The sequence below is a fragment of the Octodon degus genome, unplaced genomic scaffold (assembly GCF_000260255.1).
Source record: "Octodon degus isolate 3935 unplaced genomic scaffold, OctDeg1.0 scaffold00213, whole genome shotgun sequence".
In the NCBI taxonomy this organism is placed as follows: Eukaryota; Metazoa; Chordata; class Mammalia; order Rodentia; family Octodontidae; genus Octodon; species Octodon degus.
Window position 1 is genome coordinate 2,132,155 of NW_004524789.1, and position 14,010 is coordinate 2,146,164.

The 14,010-nt window shown below is 36.7% G+C and overlaps 1 protein-coding gene across 2 annotated transcripts in view; it reads left to right on the plus strand.

The window, feature by feature from the left end:
- Tfec (transcription factor EC) overlaps positions 1-14,010 on the plus strand; it is an 81,165-nt gene that overhangs the window by 37,341 nt on the left and 29,814 nt on the right. Inside the window, exon 1 of one of the 2 annotated variants that reach the window (XM_004644862.2) lies at positions 13,653-13,719. The exons of the other annotated variant lie outside the window; for it this stretch is intronic. Coding sequence (XP_004644919.1) covers positions 13,654-13,719 — 66 coding nt within the window. The 5' untranslated portion in view covers position 13,653. Of the gene's footprint in view, positions 1-13,652; positions 13,720-14,010 lie in introns of those variants that run through there. 2 annotated transcript variants of the gene reach the window in all.

Genomic DNA, 14,010 nt, shown 5'->3' on the forward strand with positions numbered 1-14,010 from the left:
TGACCTGCTATATTATTTTGCATGAGCAATTTAATCTTCAGATTTCCTATTGGAAGCACAAGGTGTAATCCAGCATCTTTATGAGGTCATAACTTGATTTTGACTATTTTACCGTGGCTCATGTCTGTGATGCTCACCTTGGTGGAGGACAGAAAAAGATCACAACAATAAAACATACAGATTTGTTTCTGAGCCCTGTAATGAGAAATTAAAAATGAAGCATGAAACAGGTAGAGCAGTCCTCACCCTATCGAACATTATGTAAGAAGACCTATGTGTTGGAATCAGTACAAATTCCAGGAAAAATAGTCAAAGAAGTAATGGTATCTTATCTCCTACTGAGTTGCTATTACTTGCTCATGGTTCATTTATTAATAAAAAATGCTCTCACTAAAGACTGTCTAAGAACTCACATGCTATTGTTGGCATGTTGTTATGATAAGAGAACATAAGAAAAAAAGAGTATGAAATATTTTAATTGAATGATTATTTTTGTTGTTTCTAAAGATTTCATTTAAAGAAAGTGAAGGAATATATTTTGTGCCCAAAGGTAGGCATGTGTGAGTTCAGGTTTTATTTTTTAATTTAATTTTTACTGGTACATGCTTGCAATGCATAATGATTCCAGCTGTCATCAGGAGTATTACAAGCACACAATACATCTGTCTGCCAGTAGACTGTGTTTTATTGAATGTTTCAAGCTAGGCCTTAAGAAACATTTTGGAACTAGGGGTATGGCTCAGGGGTAAGGTGCTTATCAGGCTATGCTAGATTCCCAGCACTGCAATATGTAAAACGAAACAAAAATACTTCTTAAAAATTACCTTTTTTCCTGTATTAATTCCTAGACAATTTAATAAGGAAAGTACCTCTTCTTTCCTTTTCTTGTGCCGTATATAACTTCACATATAATAAGACGTTAATGCTGTTGTTAAGCTGAAGATAAGACTGAAAATCTAGTTTTAGTGGAAGGATATTTTTATGACAGAATGACAACTCTTTCTACCTTCCTCTACTTGGATTTTAAGTAGCACAGCTACAAGAAAGCTAACTCCATCTTTAGATAAATATATTATTAATGCTAATTTCTCCCTGTCTAATTTCACAGCATGGGAGTGCTATTTTCTTCACTAGTCTTCAAGTTCTATGTTTAAGGAAAAGAGATAAATTTCCTGCAATAATCTCTTCCTTGCCGATGGTATTTGCTTTACCGAAACAACATATATTGAAACAGTTCTGTCCAATTATTTAATTTGTTTGGTAATAATATGCAGAGTGACTTACTCAGTATAAGTGGTGATAATGACTACAGAATTTTTGATTTTGATACAGTAGGAACTTCTGCAAGATGCATACCACTGGCCCATCTATAGTGATATGTACATAATCCGGTATTGGTTCATCAGCAATCATTGATAAGTCTTAACCTATGCTTAAAATAATGCAATTAACCAAATATTAATAGAATACTTAGAAAAAGCATAATATATTTTTGGAACAAAAAAGAATCAAATTTTATTGGTATTTTTTAAAGAATACAAAATGATAAAAAAATTAGGAATGATACAAAATTTCATGAAACAAACTAATAAGAACTTGACAATGGTTGTTGTACTGTGTAATGTTATCTTAAAATTAGTTGTTTAAGTTACCATATGTAAATCTTCAACACTGATTAATAAAGTTATAAGAAATTGAAAAGGAGAAGAAAAGTAAAAAAATTTAAAAATTAGGCATTAACTGTTACTTTCAAGAGACCAATAGATGTCAGCAGTACAATTATCCAAGCTGTCCTGCATAAACATATTTTTCCCCTTATTTCTTTGGTCCTTTTCCTCAGCCTTGTTTTTCCTTTCCACTGAATAGGTTCTTTCCCTTTCACATATCTATTATACCTTTCAGTTCTCAAACTAGCAAGACAATACAGTGTTTGCACATGTGGGTCTGATTTATTTCATTTAGCAGTGCAGTCTCTGGTTGAATCCACTTACCTATAAAAGTCTTAAATTTATCTTAATAGCTGAGCAATATTGCATTGTGCAAAATTATCACATCTTTGTTATCCACTCCTCAGTTGATGGGCACTTCCAATAGTTGGCTATAACACATCGCGCAGCTATAAACATGGGTACATGTGTATCACTGTGGTATGATGTTTTCAGTTCTTTAGGAAAAATGTTTTCCGTTCTTTTGGGGGGAGGGAATAGCTGGGTTTAATGGTGCCTCCAATTCTGGCTTTTTGAGGAATCTCCACATTGATTTCCATAGTGGTTGTACCGGTTTACATCACCACTAACAGTGAAGAAGCACTCCTTTTACCCCCACAATCTCTCCAGTATTTGTCATTGGCTAACTTCTTGATCATAGCCATTCTTTCTTGGGTTAGATGGAATGTCAATGTTGTTTTAATTTACATCTCTTGAGTGGACAATGATGTTCAACTTTTTTTTGTATGTTTATTTGCCATTTGTATTTTTTCATATGCACTTTTGGATTGAGCTTTTGAATTCTGGGGACCTGATGTTTAAAAATTTTCTTTATATGTTCTAGATAGAGGGCCTTTGTCACATGGTTGATTAGTTACACTTTTTTGTGTGTTTTATTTTTACCCTATTATTGATTTCTTTTGACATGAAACAACTTTTCCAAAAGATGAGACCCCAGTTATTGGTTCTCTGCATTATTTTCTGTACAGTTTCATTTTTATTCATAAACTCTTTACCTATCCACATGCCTTTAAGATTTGTGCCTATTTTTTTTTCTCCAGAAGATTTAGTGTTTTGGTTTTAATATTTAAATCTTTGATCCATTTTGACTCTAGTTTTGTGATGGGCATGGGTCTAATTTTAGCCTTTGACATGTGGAAAACCAGTTTTCCAGCATAATTTATTAAAGAAGCTGTGCTCTTCTAGTGAACAAGTTTGACCCCTCTTTCAAAGATAAGGTAGCTGTCTGTATTTAGAGCAGTCAGAGTCTGCATCTTCTAATCTGTTTCACTGATCTTGGGCAATTTTTTTGGCTAGTACCATGCTGATTTTATTGTAGTTGCTTTGTAGTATAATTTCAAGTTGGGGATTGTCATGCTTCCTGCTCTGCCTTTGCTTCCCAGGACTGCGTTTGCTGTTCTAGGTCTCTTCTGGTTCCAGATCTTGTCAGTTACTCTTCTCTCATTGCTGGGACAAAATACCTGACACCCAAAATTAAGAAAGGAAGGATTAATTTAGCTCACACTTTGTGAAGGTTTCAGTCCACACTCAGTGGCTTCCAGGCTGGGAGGCAGGCACAGGAGCAGCACTTCAAGACAGCAGAAGACAGCAAAGCAGTAAGAGCACAGGCAGGAGCAGCAGCAGCAGCACCCTCTCTCCTCTCCTTGTACGAAGCAGGCTACACTGGGGCGAGTGGGGAAGAATTCACACCATGTCCATACCCTTTTCTTCCAGGATGAAGATGTTTACAAAGTAAGAACCATGATTGTTTGCTGAATCACTTAAACTTCTAAATTTCTCAAGTTGATACAATGTATTACCCATGACACAAACGAATTTTAGAAATGTTTTCTCTAGATCTATGAGGTATACTAATGTTATTCTAATTGGGATTACATTGAATCTGTATAACAAATTTGGGGCTGTGGCCACTTTCACAATGTTGGTTCTTCCTATCCAGGAGCAAAGAATATCTTTCCATTTTATGAAATCCTTTTTGATCTCTTTTTTTAGAGGATACTAATTTTCACTGTATAAATCTTTTACTTTTTTGTGAAATTATTAGTATTTCGGTTTTTTCACTGTTAATGTGAAAGGCATTGGTTCCCTAATTTCTGTCTTGATGTGTTCATTGTTTGTATATAGAAATGCTGCTAAGTTTTGAGTATTGATTTCGTATTGGCTATGCTACTAAATTTATTAACTGTAGGAGTTTCTTACTGGAGCTTTTGGGTCTTCTAAATAATATATTATGTCCTCTGTGAATAATGATGATTTCACTTCTTCCTTACCTATTCTTATTACTTTTATTTCTTTCTCTTGTCTAATTGCCCTGGATAATATTTCTAGAGCTATAGTGAACAGGAATGGTGACAGTGGACATCCTGTACTTGATTTTAGAATAAAGGCTTTCATTTTTTCTCCATTTAGAATGGTGTTGGCTGCTGTTTTTCCATAGATGGCTTTTATCAGATTGAGGTACAAGCCATCTATTCTGTATCTTTTTCTATAGGGCTTTGATCATGAGTGAGTGTTGGACTTTGTCAAAAGCCTTTTCTGCATCGATTGAGATAATCATGTGGTTTTTGCTTTTGGCTGTATTGGTATAGTGCATTATAGTTATAGAGTTGCTTAAGTTGAACCATCCTTGCATCCCTGGGATAAATCCTACCTGGTCATGGTGTATAATCTTCGTGATGATTTGCTGTGTTCCATTTGCTAGGATTTTATTGAGGGCTTTTGCATCTGTGTTCATGAGGGAGATTGGCCTGTGATTCTCTTTTCTGGTTGAGTCTCTTTCCAGTTTTCATATCAGTATAATACTTGCCTCCAGTAATGATTTTGAGAGTATTGCTTCCTTTTCAATTTCATTGAAGAGTTTGAGCAATATTGGGATTAAATATTCTCTGAATTTATTGTAGAATTCAGCTGTGAATCCATCAGGATCTGAGCTTTTTTTGTTGGTAAATTTTGATGATGTTTTCAATTTCATTGGCTCATATTGGGTTATTCAGAATTTTTAATATCTTATTGATTCAGTTTTGGTGATTTGTGCCTGTCTAAGAATCTATTGATTTCTTTTGTGTGTTTGATTCTGTGAGAGTAAAGATTTTCAAAGTAACAATTGTTGGTCTTCTGAATTTCCACAGGATATGTAGTAATTTCACTCTTTCTATTCCTTATTGCTTGAATTTGAGGTATTTGTTTTCTCTTTTTGATAATGTTGGCTAGGAGTTTATCAATTTTACTTAATCTTTCAAAGAATCAGCTTATTAAAAAATGAATTTAGGACAGGGTATATAGGGTGTACAGGGTCTCCCTAGGTAGATTGGACTCATAGTGATTCTCCTGTTTTCAGCCTCCCAAGAGCTGGGATTACAAGTGCATGCCACCATGCCCAGTCTCAATCACTGTCTCAGAGTACCCCAGGGGTGGGGCTGGCACAGCACACCAGGGATTGAACCCCAGCTACTATACTCTGTCAAAGTAGGCACTTTAGTCTGCTGAGCTATCTGGTCAGCCCTCAAAGAACCAGCTTTTTGATTCACTGATTCTTTGTACTGTTTTCTTCGTCTCAATTACATTAATTTCTGCTCCAGTCTTTATAATTTCCTCCCATCTTTGGGCTTTGGGCTTGGTTTTCTCTTCTTTTTCTAGACACTTGAGGTGCAGCATTAGGGTATTTATATGTTCTTATTCAGTTTAGGCAATGTGATTTCACCACTATAAGTTTCCCTCTGAGAACTGCTTGCACTGCATCCCACCAATTCCAGTAAGTTGTGTTTGAATTTTCATTGGATTCTAGATATTGTTTAAATTCTTATTTATCTTCATCTGCAACCCATTGGTTGCTGAGGAGCATTTTTTTAATTTCCATATGTTTATGGTGTTTTTGTGGTTTCTTTTGTTGTTAATTTCCAGTTTCATTGTGCTGTGGTCAGATAATATGCATGGTATAATTTGTTTTCTTGCATTTACTTAAGTATGATTTTTTACTATTTTGTTATTTTTAAAAATTATGTGTTTGGTACAGGGTCTCACTATGCAGCTCAGACTCATATTGATTCTCCATTTCAGTCTCCCCAGTGCTGGGATTACAGGTGTGTACCACCATGCCTGGTCTTGGGGGCTGGCTCCTTGCCTGGTGTTCTAGGCCAGCATGGCATGTAGTACCAGGAAGAGAACCCAGGTCCTTGCGGTAGCCTAGGCTGGTACTTAGACCTCTGAGCTATCTCCATGGCCCCTTTAAGTATGATCTGTGGACTAGTATAAAAATGGCCTATTTTAAAGAATATTCCATGTGCAGCTGAACAGAATGTGTAGTCAGATGTTGTTGGGTGGTGTACCCTGTATATGTCCACCAAGCCCATTTGGTCAAAGGTTTAGTTCAATTCTCTACCTCTTCGCTAAGTTTTTGTCTACTTGACCTATCTTTTTGTGATAAGGGGGTGTTATGGTCCCCTGTTAAGATTGTGTTGTTGGTTGTTAGATATTTTTTCACATCCATTAAAATTTGACTTATATAGTTGGGGGCTCCCATAATTGGTGCATACATATTTATGACTGTTATCACTTCTTTTTGAATTTTTCCCCTAACCAGTATATAGTGAACTTCTTTATCTTGTTTGATCATTCTTGGTTTGAAGTTCAGATTGTCTGTGAACATGATAGCTACCAAGGCTTTTTTTCTGAGCTCCTGGAGCATGTAGTATCCTTTGACTTTTAGCCTATAAATTTGTTTTTGGGTTAAATGTGTTCCTTGTATACAGCATATTGTTGGATTTTGTTTCTTGACACATTCTGCCAATCTAAATCTTTTAATTGTAGACTTTGAGTCCATTAACACTGATGGCTATAGTTGATATGTATTGGCTTATGCTTGTCATGTTATTTTCTTGCTGTTGTTCCCTACTTTTCTCTCATGTTTAATTGTTTGCTCTGTTTTTTAGATTCTTTCTGTTGTCATTGTTTAAGTTGTGGTCATTTTGATTGCTCTTGGAGAATGTCTTTTAGTATTCTGTATAGGCTTCATTTCATAGTAAGGGATTTCTTTAGTTGCTCTTTGTCATGGAAGTATTTTACTTCTCCATTAAACTTGAAAGAGGATTTTGGAGGTTATATCATTCTGGGTTGGAACTGATTTTCTTGTAGGACTTGAAATACTTCACACTCTTCTTGACTTGATGGCTTGTGATGAAAAATCTGCTGTTATTTTGATGGGTTTTCTTTTAAATGTGATCAGTTTCTTTTCTTAGCAGCCTTTAGTATATTGTTCTTGTGCTGAATTTCTGGGATCTTTATTATATGTGTAGATTAAATTGGGTTGATATTATTTAGAGTTCTATATGCGTCAGTTGTCTGATTGTCAGATTCTTTCCCCATATTTGGGAAGTTTTTTGCTATTACTTCTGTCCATATTCTTTTTATGTCATTTGTGTTGGCTCTTTCTTTCTCATTGATGCCTATTAGTCTTACGTTGTTCATCTCTGCATCGTCTTGCAGCTGCTGAACTATTATTTCCTGGGTCCTTGCTGTTTTTAAGAGATATTTCCTCATTTTTTCACTGGCTAAAACAGTGTCTTCAAGGTCTGAAAGGTTATCTTAACTTTCATTCAAATGTTTTTGCCAATTTTAATGGAATTTTTAATTTCCTATATATCTCCTATATTTGAATCTGCTTTATGCATTCTATTTCCTATATTGCTCATTCAAACTTTCCATCATTTTTCTATTCTCTATTTTTTTTATCAGTGTCTTCTTTAGAAAAACAGTAATTCTTTCATTAAAGTTATCATTTCTTTTTTACCTGGGAATTTATTTCTGTTCTTATTTCTTCTATACCCTTCTGCCATTGTTTCTTTATTTCAGTTGCTATTATTTCAGAGACTTCTCATGTGTGACTCCCAATTTCTTCAAATGCTAGTGTCTCATGGATTTGTTCTGGGTGTTCTTGGTGCCTGAGATTGCATTTTGCTTCTTTGTTTTGACATATTCTATTTCAGACAGAACTCTTTATTTTGATTTCTGTGCTCCTTCTTTTGTTAAAATTTCATTGTAGATCACTGTGTCACTGAAATCAGAACCTCTCTGTAAAGTCTGTTTTTTAGATATCTCTTCTGTGTCAGATATTCTTGATGTTTTGTGTGTACCAAGATTTTACCTTCCTTACTGAGAGTGTGCTATTGGTTTCCAGTTGGCACTGCCCTCCGTCCTGGAATCTTCCAGGTGGACTAGTTCATCTAAGTTACCTCTTGTTGCCTGTATGCCATGAGGATTTTCCCGTAGGTCTGGGTCTCAGTCTGAGCCCACTGGGCCTAGTAGTATGCCTCCGCTCCCTGGGCCCAGGTACAGGGCTCAGACCCTCCTGCCAGGAAAATGCCACTGTGTTCCTCCAATGAGGCACAAACTGAGCAACTCAGCATAAGGTTCAGTCCACTGGGTCACTCACAGGGCTTCTCTGCATCAAATGTAGCCCACTGGTTCACTCATAGAACTTCTCTGTGCTGAGATCCACCCACCCAGTATTTATTTATTTGGTTCAGGGTCTTGCTATGCAGCTCAGACTCCTGGTGATCCTTCTGTGAATCCTCCTGTCTCAGCCTCCTCAGTGCTGGGATTACAGGAATGCCTGGATTTGGAGGCAGGCATGGTATGCTGGAATTCCAAGGACTACATAGCATGAGGTACGGGGGACTGAACCTGGGTCCTTGCACTTGCCAGGCAGGCACTTAGATTACTGACCTATCTCTTCAGCCCTATTTAGAATATTTATATCCTATTGAATCAGCTTTGGTAGTTTGTATGCACCTAGGAATCTGTCCATTTCTTCTGTGTTTTCCAACCTGTGAGAGTAAAAGTTTTGGTGTAAGTATTGATGATCTTCTGAATTTCTAGTCTGTAATGATTTCACCCTTTTTATTTCTTGTTGCATGAATTTGAATTTTTTCTTTCCTATTTTGATAAGGTTTGCTAGTGTTTTATCAATTTTATTTATTCTTTCAATGAATTAGCTATTTGACTCATTTATTCTTTGAATTTTTTATCTCCCCTGTATTTATTTCTGCTCTGATTTTTTTTTAAAAAAAGTAATCATCTATTTATTTAATTTGGTGCAGGGTCTCACTATGCAACTCAGATTTATAGTCATCGTCCTGTCTCAGCCTTGCCAACACTGGGATTACAGGTGTGCACCAGCATGCCTGGTTTCAGTGGCTGGCAGGTCACACCCCCGTTCCAGGGCAGGGATGGCATGTGGTACTAAGCATCAAACCCAGTCCTTGTGCCTGCCCTGCAGGTGCATAGACCACTGAGCTCTCTCCCCAGCCTTATATTGTGATCTTTATAACTTCCTGCCTTATTTGGGCTTTGGACTCAACTTTCTCTTCTTTTTCTAGGAGCTTGAGGTATAGCATAAAATTGTTTAGTTGGCTCATTCTTTTTTCCTGATCTGAGAATTTCTGCTTTAAATTTCCCTCTAAGACAGCTTTCATTTCATCCTACAGATTCTGGTAAGTTATATCTGCATTTTCATTTAATTATAAAGTGTTGTTTAATTTCTCCTTTAATTTCATCTGTGACCCAGTGATTGTTGAGGAGGATGTTATTTAATTTCCTGTGCTTAGGAAGGTTATGCTGTTTCTTTTGTCAATAATTTCCAGCTTCATTGCACTATGGTCAGATAGTATGCATGGGATAATTTCAATTTCTTTGCATTTACTTTAGCATGTTCTATATGCTAGTATATGGTATATTTAGGAGAAGGTCCCCACGCAGCTGAGAAGAAGGTATATTCTGATGCTGTTTTTATGGAACACTTTGTGAAGGTCAACTAAGCCCATTTCTTCAGAAATTTGTTTTAGTTCTCTGCTGATGTTTTACTTAATTGATCTATCTCTTTGTGTTAGTGGGGTTTAAAAATCCACCAGTAAAATTGTGTTATTGCTTACTTGATTCTTCTTGTCTGTTAAAATTTGTTTCATGTGTGTGCCTACATTGGGTGCATACATATTTATAATTGTTAGGTCTTCCTCCTGCAGTTTTCACCTAACAAGTATGTAGTGACCTTCTTTATCTCTTTTAACCACTCTTGATTTGAAGGTGACACTGTAAGCAGCCAGAAAGCCTGCCTCTGTGACTCACAAGGGTGTGCTCTTGCCCCCTCCTCTCTTCCCTCCCTGCCTCCTGGCTGCCATGACACTTGCCAATGTCCTCCCTCACTGAAGCCATGAACCAAGGTAAGGCTTTCCTCCTTCATGAGGTACGAGCCTAGTGTTTTGTCCAGATAATGGGAATGTGGGTACATGTTCTGCTCTTCTTTTGTCCAGTCTCATGATTTTCTAACCATTCTTCACTTTCCAGAGAATTTTCCTTTCATGATTAATTGCAGAGAGAAAATAGATGAAATTAGATTTGGACTTGCGATGTGTTTATGTGTGGGTGTCTTGTCTTTTACTGTGGCAGAATAGTTGTCACAACTAGTGATCTCTGGTAGGTCCCATCACCTGTCTTCTGGAACCCTCTTATTTTTTCCTCAAATAATTTGCTCTATCAATATGCAGGGAAGGAGCAAAAATGGTCATTAGTAATTTTTTTTGAGACAGGGTTTTTTATATAGCTCAGCCTGGCCTTGAATTCCCTGTGCAGTTCAGGATGGCCTCAGATTTGTGGCAGGCCTCCTACCTCAGCCTGCCAAGTGCCGGGATTACAGTTGTGTCGCCACACCTGGGTGGTTGATAGACACTCTGGAAGAAACAATGGGTTAGGAGAGGGAGTATTTTAAGAGGGATAAATGGCAAAATGTCTTTTTCTGTAATAAATATTTATTTAAATACTTACTGTATCTTGTGATCACTCTGTATTGATGAAACATTTATGGTGATTTCTATCAAATAAAAACACGACAACGTCATCTCCCGTATTCACTGGATCTTGTACCCTGTGGTGCTGGCTCTTCCCAAAGTAAAAACGCCCATTGAAGGTGGATGTTTTGAAAGGGTTCAGGACATCAGGGCAGCTGTCACAGTGGAACTAAAGACACAAAAGAGGACTTCGAGAGCTGCTGAGCAAGTGCCGAGAAAGATCAGACAAATGCAAAGTGTGCGGGGTTTTGAGGGAGAATGGCCGACAACGTGTCTTTACTTGCATTAAAATACTAAAATTTAAATATTGACCATATTTTTGACTATACTGTATGTAATGATCTCCCTTGGAACACGTTTTCTGTCTGCCACCTTGTTATTTCCTGACTCCTCCACACATAAAAGCTTACTGTGTCCTTTTTCTCCCATTTCCACCTTCTCGCCTGTATTCTCCACTCTTCAGTAGAGATTTTTGTCTTCACAATTCTAATAGGGCTCTTATAGTTAGCTAAGGCAAAGCAACAGTCAATCTCCGCCCATCTGACTTGGCTTCTCAGTGGCCCTTGGCATGGGTGAGTGCGCCTTCCTTCTTGGAGAACTGTCTAGGATGCCACAGCTTTACATTTATTTCACTAGTTCTTTCTTCCCTAATGGACATATAAATGCAAAACATCCCAAAGTTTGCTGTTTGGCCTTTTTTATGTATATAAATATCAATTATCTTAACCCATCTCCAGCCCAGATCTTTCTTCCCATGATCCTGCTGCTTACTTATTGCACTTTGTAATCTAAGAGACACAATCAACTTAACATGGTTGAATAATCTTCTGCTTTTACCCTAAAAATCTATTTAAAAAATACTGGAACCAAAACTAATTGAAATAGAAGTCCAGTGACAGCAAACAAACAATACACCTAAAATCACTTTTCATCTCCACTCTTAGCTCTACACCCACGTCAGTCACCATCTGGAATTTTCAGAATCTCGTTGCTTCTGTCTATCTCCTTTCCACAAACAGTGGCCTTTTGGTTAATTATTTTATTTTTAGCACCTAACAGAGGTGGTCAGCAAATGCATATAAAATACATACCTTTTTCTTTAATTTTAATTTTTTTATTAATTTTATTGAGAAAAAAATAGCAGTGAGATAGTTTCAAAACTGATTAATAGGACAGTTTCAATAATTATTTTTTAATTTTTTAATTTTTATTTTTGGCAGAACTGGGGATTGAACTCAGGCCCTTGTGCTTGCCAAGGAAGTGCTTATTCCACTGAGCCTTCTCCCCAGCCCCTCAGTTTCAATAATTAATACACTGTACATTGTTATCTTCTTAGTGGTTATCCATAGTACAAGATGCAGACATGATATCTTGTCCAAACACTATTAGTAAAAATCTTTCTTCTCATTAAAGTAAGTGAAAGTAGCTGTATATCTCTCCTAACTATTCTGTATATGCAGATACAAAATGGTCTTTCATTTGTATCCTTTTTTTGTTTAGTCCTGTCAGAGATGGGTATTCCATTGCCATCTAAATACTGTAGGTGCATGAATTCAGCAAAACAATCCAACACAGCCTAGCAGTCCACAATATTAGTGGGTTATCCACAGGACTGGCAATGTCAGACGTTGTTGACTTGAGCCTTTCACAGCTCAGCATATTAATATGACTTTACTTTTTATACCTCGTTTTTATACTTTTTTGCTGGATTGTTAAGACCAAGATAAAGCAAGACCTATATAACAAGAAATGTAACTTTTGTACCTTATAAGGTCAGTCAAGTCCCCTCAGGATTTATCCTGTAACCCTGTACGGCAGTTTGTAGATCCTTTGTCAGTGTCAGCCATGTGGATGACTCACGGCCATTGCTTGACCAATTTTCTCTCTGTGAAAGCCTGAGAGAATGTTTTCTCTCCATGTGACTCTCCTTAAGCACACTTTACATCATCGATCACATTGCTCTGTGTCCCCATAATCTCCTTGATCAGAAAATTTGGGACACAACTGAGATACATGATGTTACAGTATAGAATCTCCTATGTCCTGAGTCCTCACTGATCTTGAAAGACTAGGGTCAAAATATTGGCTGTCTTTGAAGCCCTTATATTTCTCTAATTTTTGGTCTGTAAACTTAAATTGTTAACCCTCCAGAAGAGAAGCTTATTATTACCCTATAACATATGCCGTTGGGTTTAACCTCACTATCTGTCTGAATATCCAACATCCTAGAATATGTATTTTATAGTTCACTTATAACAAGGAAAGTTAGTGTTTCCTTCTCAATTTGTGTTCAGGAATATCTTTAATGGATAAAAGTCAGTAGCAACTAGACAAGAACAACAGTGATGACAGTTACTGAGCGTTGTGTACGTACTATGTGACAAATATTTAGTAAGAACAGTTTTCAGGAAAATGCATTTAATTTCACAACAGCACTATGAGGTAGAGGCCTATTATCATTTTATAAATGAGGAAAGAGGCTTGGAAAAATTGAATAATTTGCTCAAGTTCTAACAGTGACTATCAGGGTAGGAGACTTGAATCTAGTCATATATGCAACCAAACACAACAACCCTATACACTCCACGGCACCAGCACGTGTACGAAGATAGCTATTGCATTGAGCTATGGAATTTTTCAATTTGAGAGGATCAGAAGGAGATCTGATTCTCTGCCACACTTTGGTTGAGTGATTGTTTAGCTTCTGAGTTGAGATCTGTCTTTCTGTAATTTCCACTCATTAATCTTGCTTTTCACCCCTGTCTTTCAGAGACATGGTTGTGGATAGTAACTCATTTCTTTTAACACATAAAGGTATTTTTCAATCAGGTGTCTGCAAATGCTGGTGGCATTTGGCAATCTCAGTAAACTGTGATAGTTCAAGACCATTCCAGAGATGAGGACTGAGTAAATATTAACAACCTTCCGTGCTTGGTTGAAACTTGAAAGGACTGCATACCATCAATGAGAAGTTTCTATCAATCACAGGCTAGACCAGATTAGTCTTAAAGTCCAAGGAAGGACCAAAGTTCACCTTAGTGAGGAAATTCCAGCACACCTCTCAGTTAGTTTTTGCAAGTTTAAAGAAAATGATGAAGGAGAAAGAGAAAAACATCGCTATTGTGAAGGTTATAGACCCTTCAAAGTTAAAACTGGTGAGCAAGTGCATTTCGGAAATCCTTCTGTGTTTGAAGAGGAAACCAGTTTAAATACTGAATTTAAATTTTAGAAACTTATAGTCAATACAATAAGCTGTGTTGAAATTGTGCTTTGAAATGTGTAAAATACAATCTGCTGTATGACAAACTTGTTTATATAAAAGACTTTTTATTGCTTTGGGCCACAGTTAAAAATGCTAGCAAAATTATTTTTATTAAAACGTTACTAAAATTTTTTATTGTGACATATAGAAAAAGGATTAAGAGTTTCTAAACTTATTTGCTATG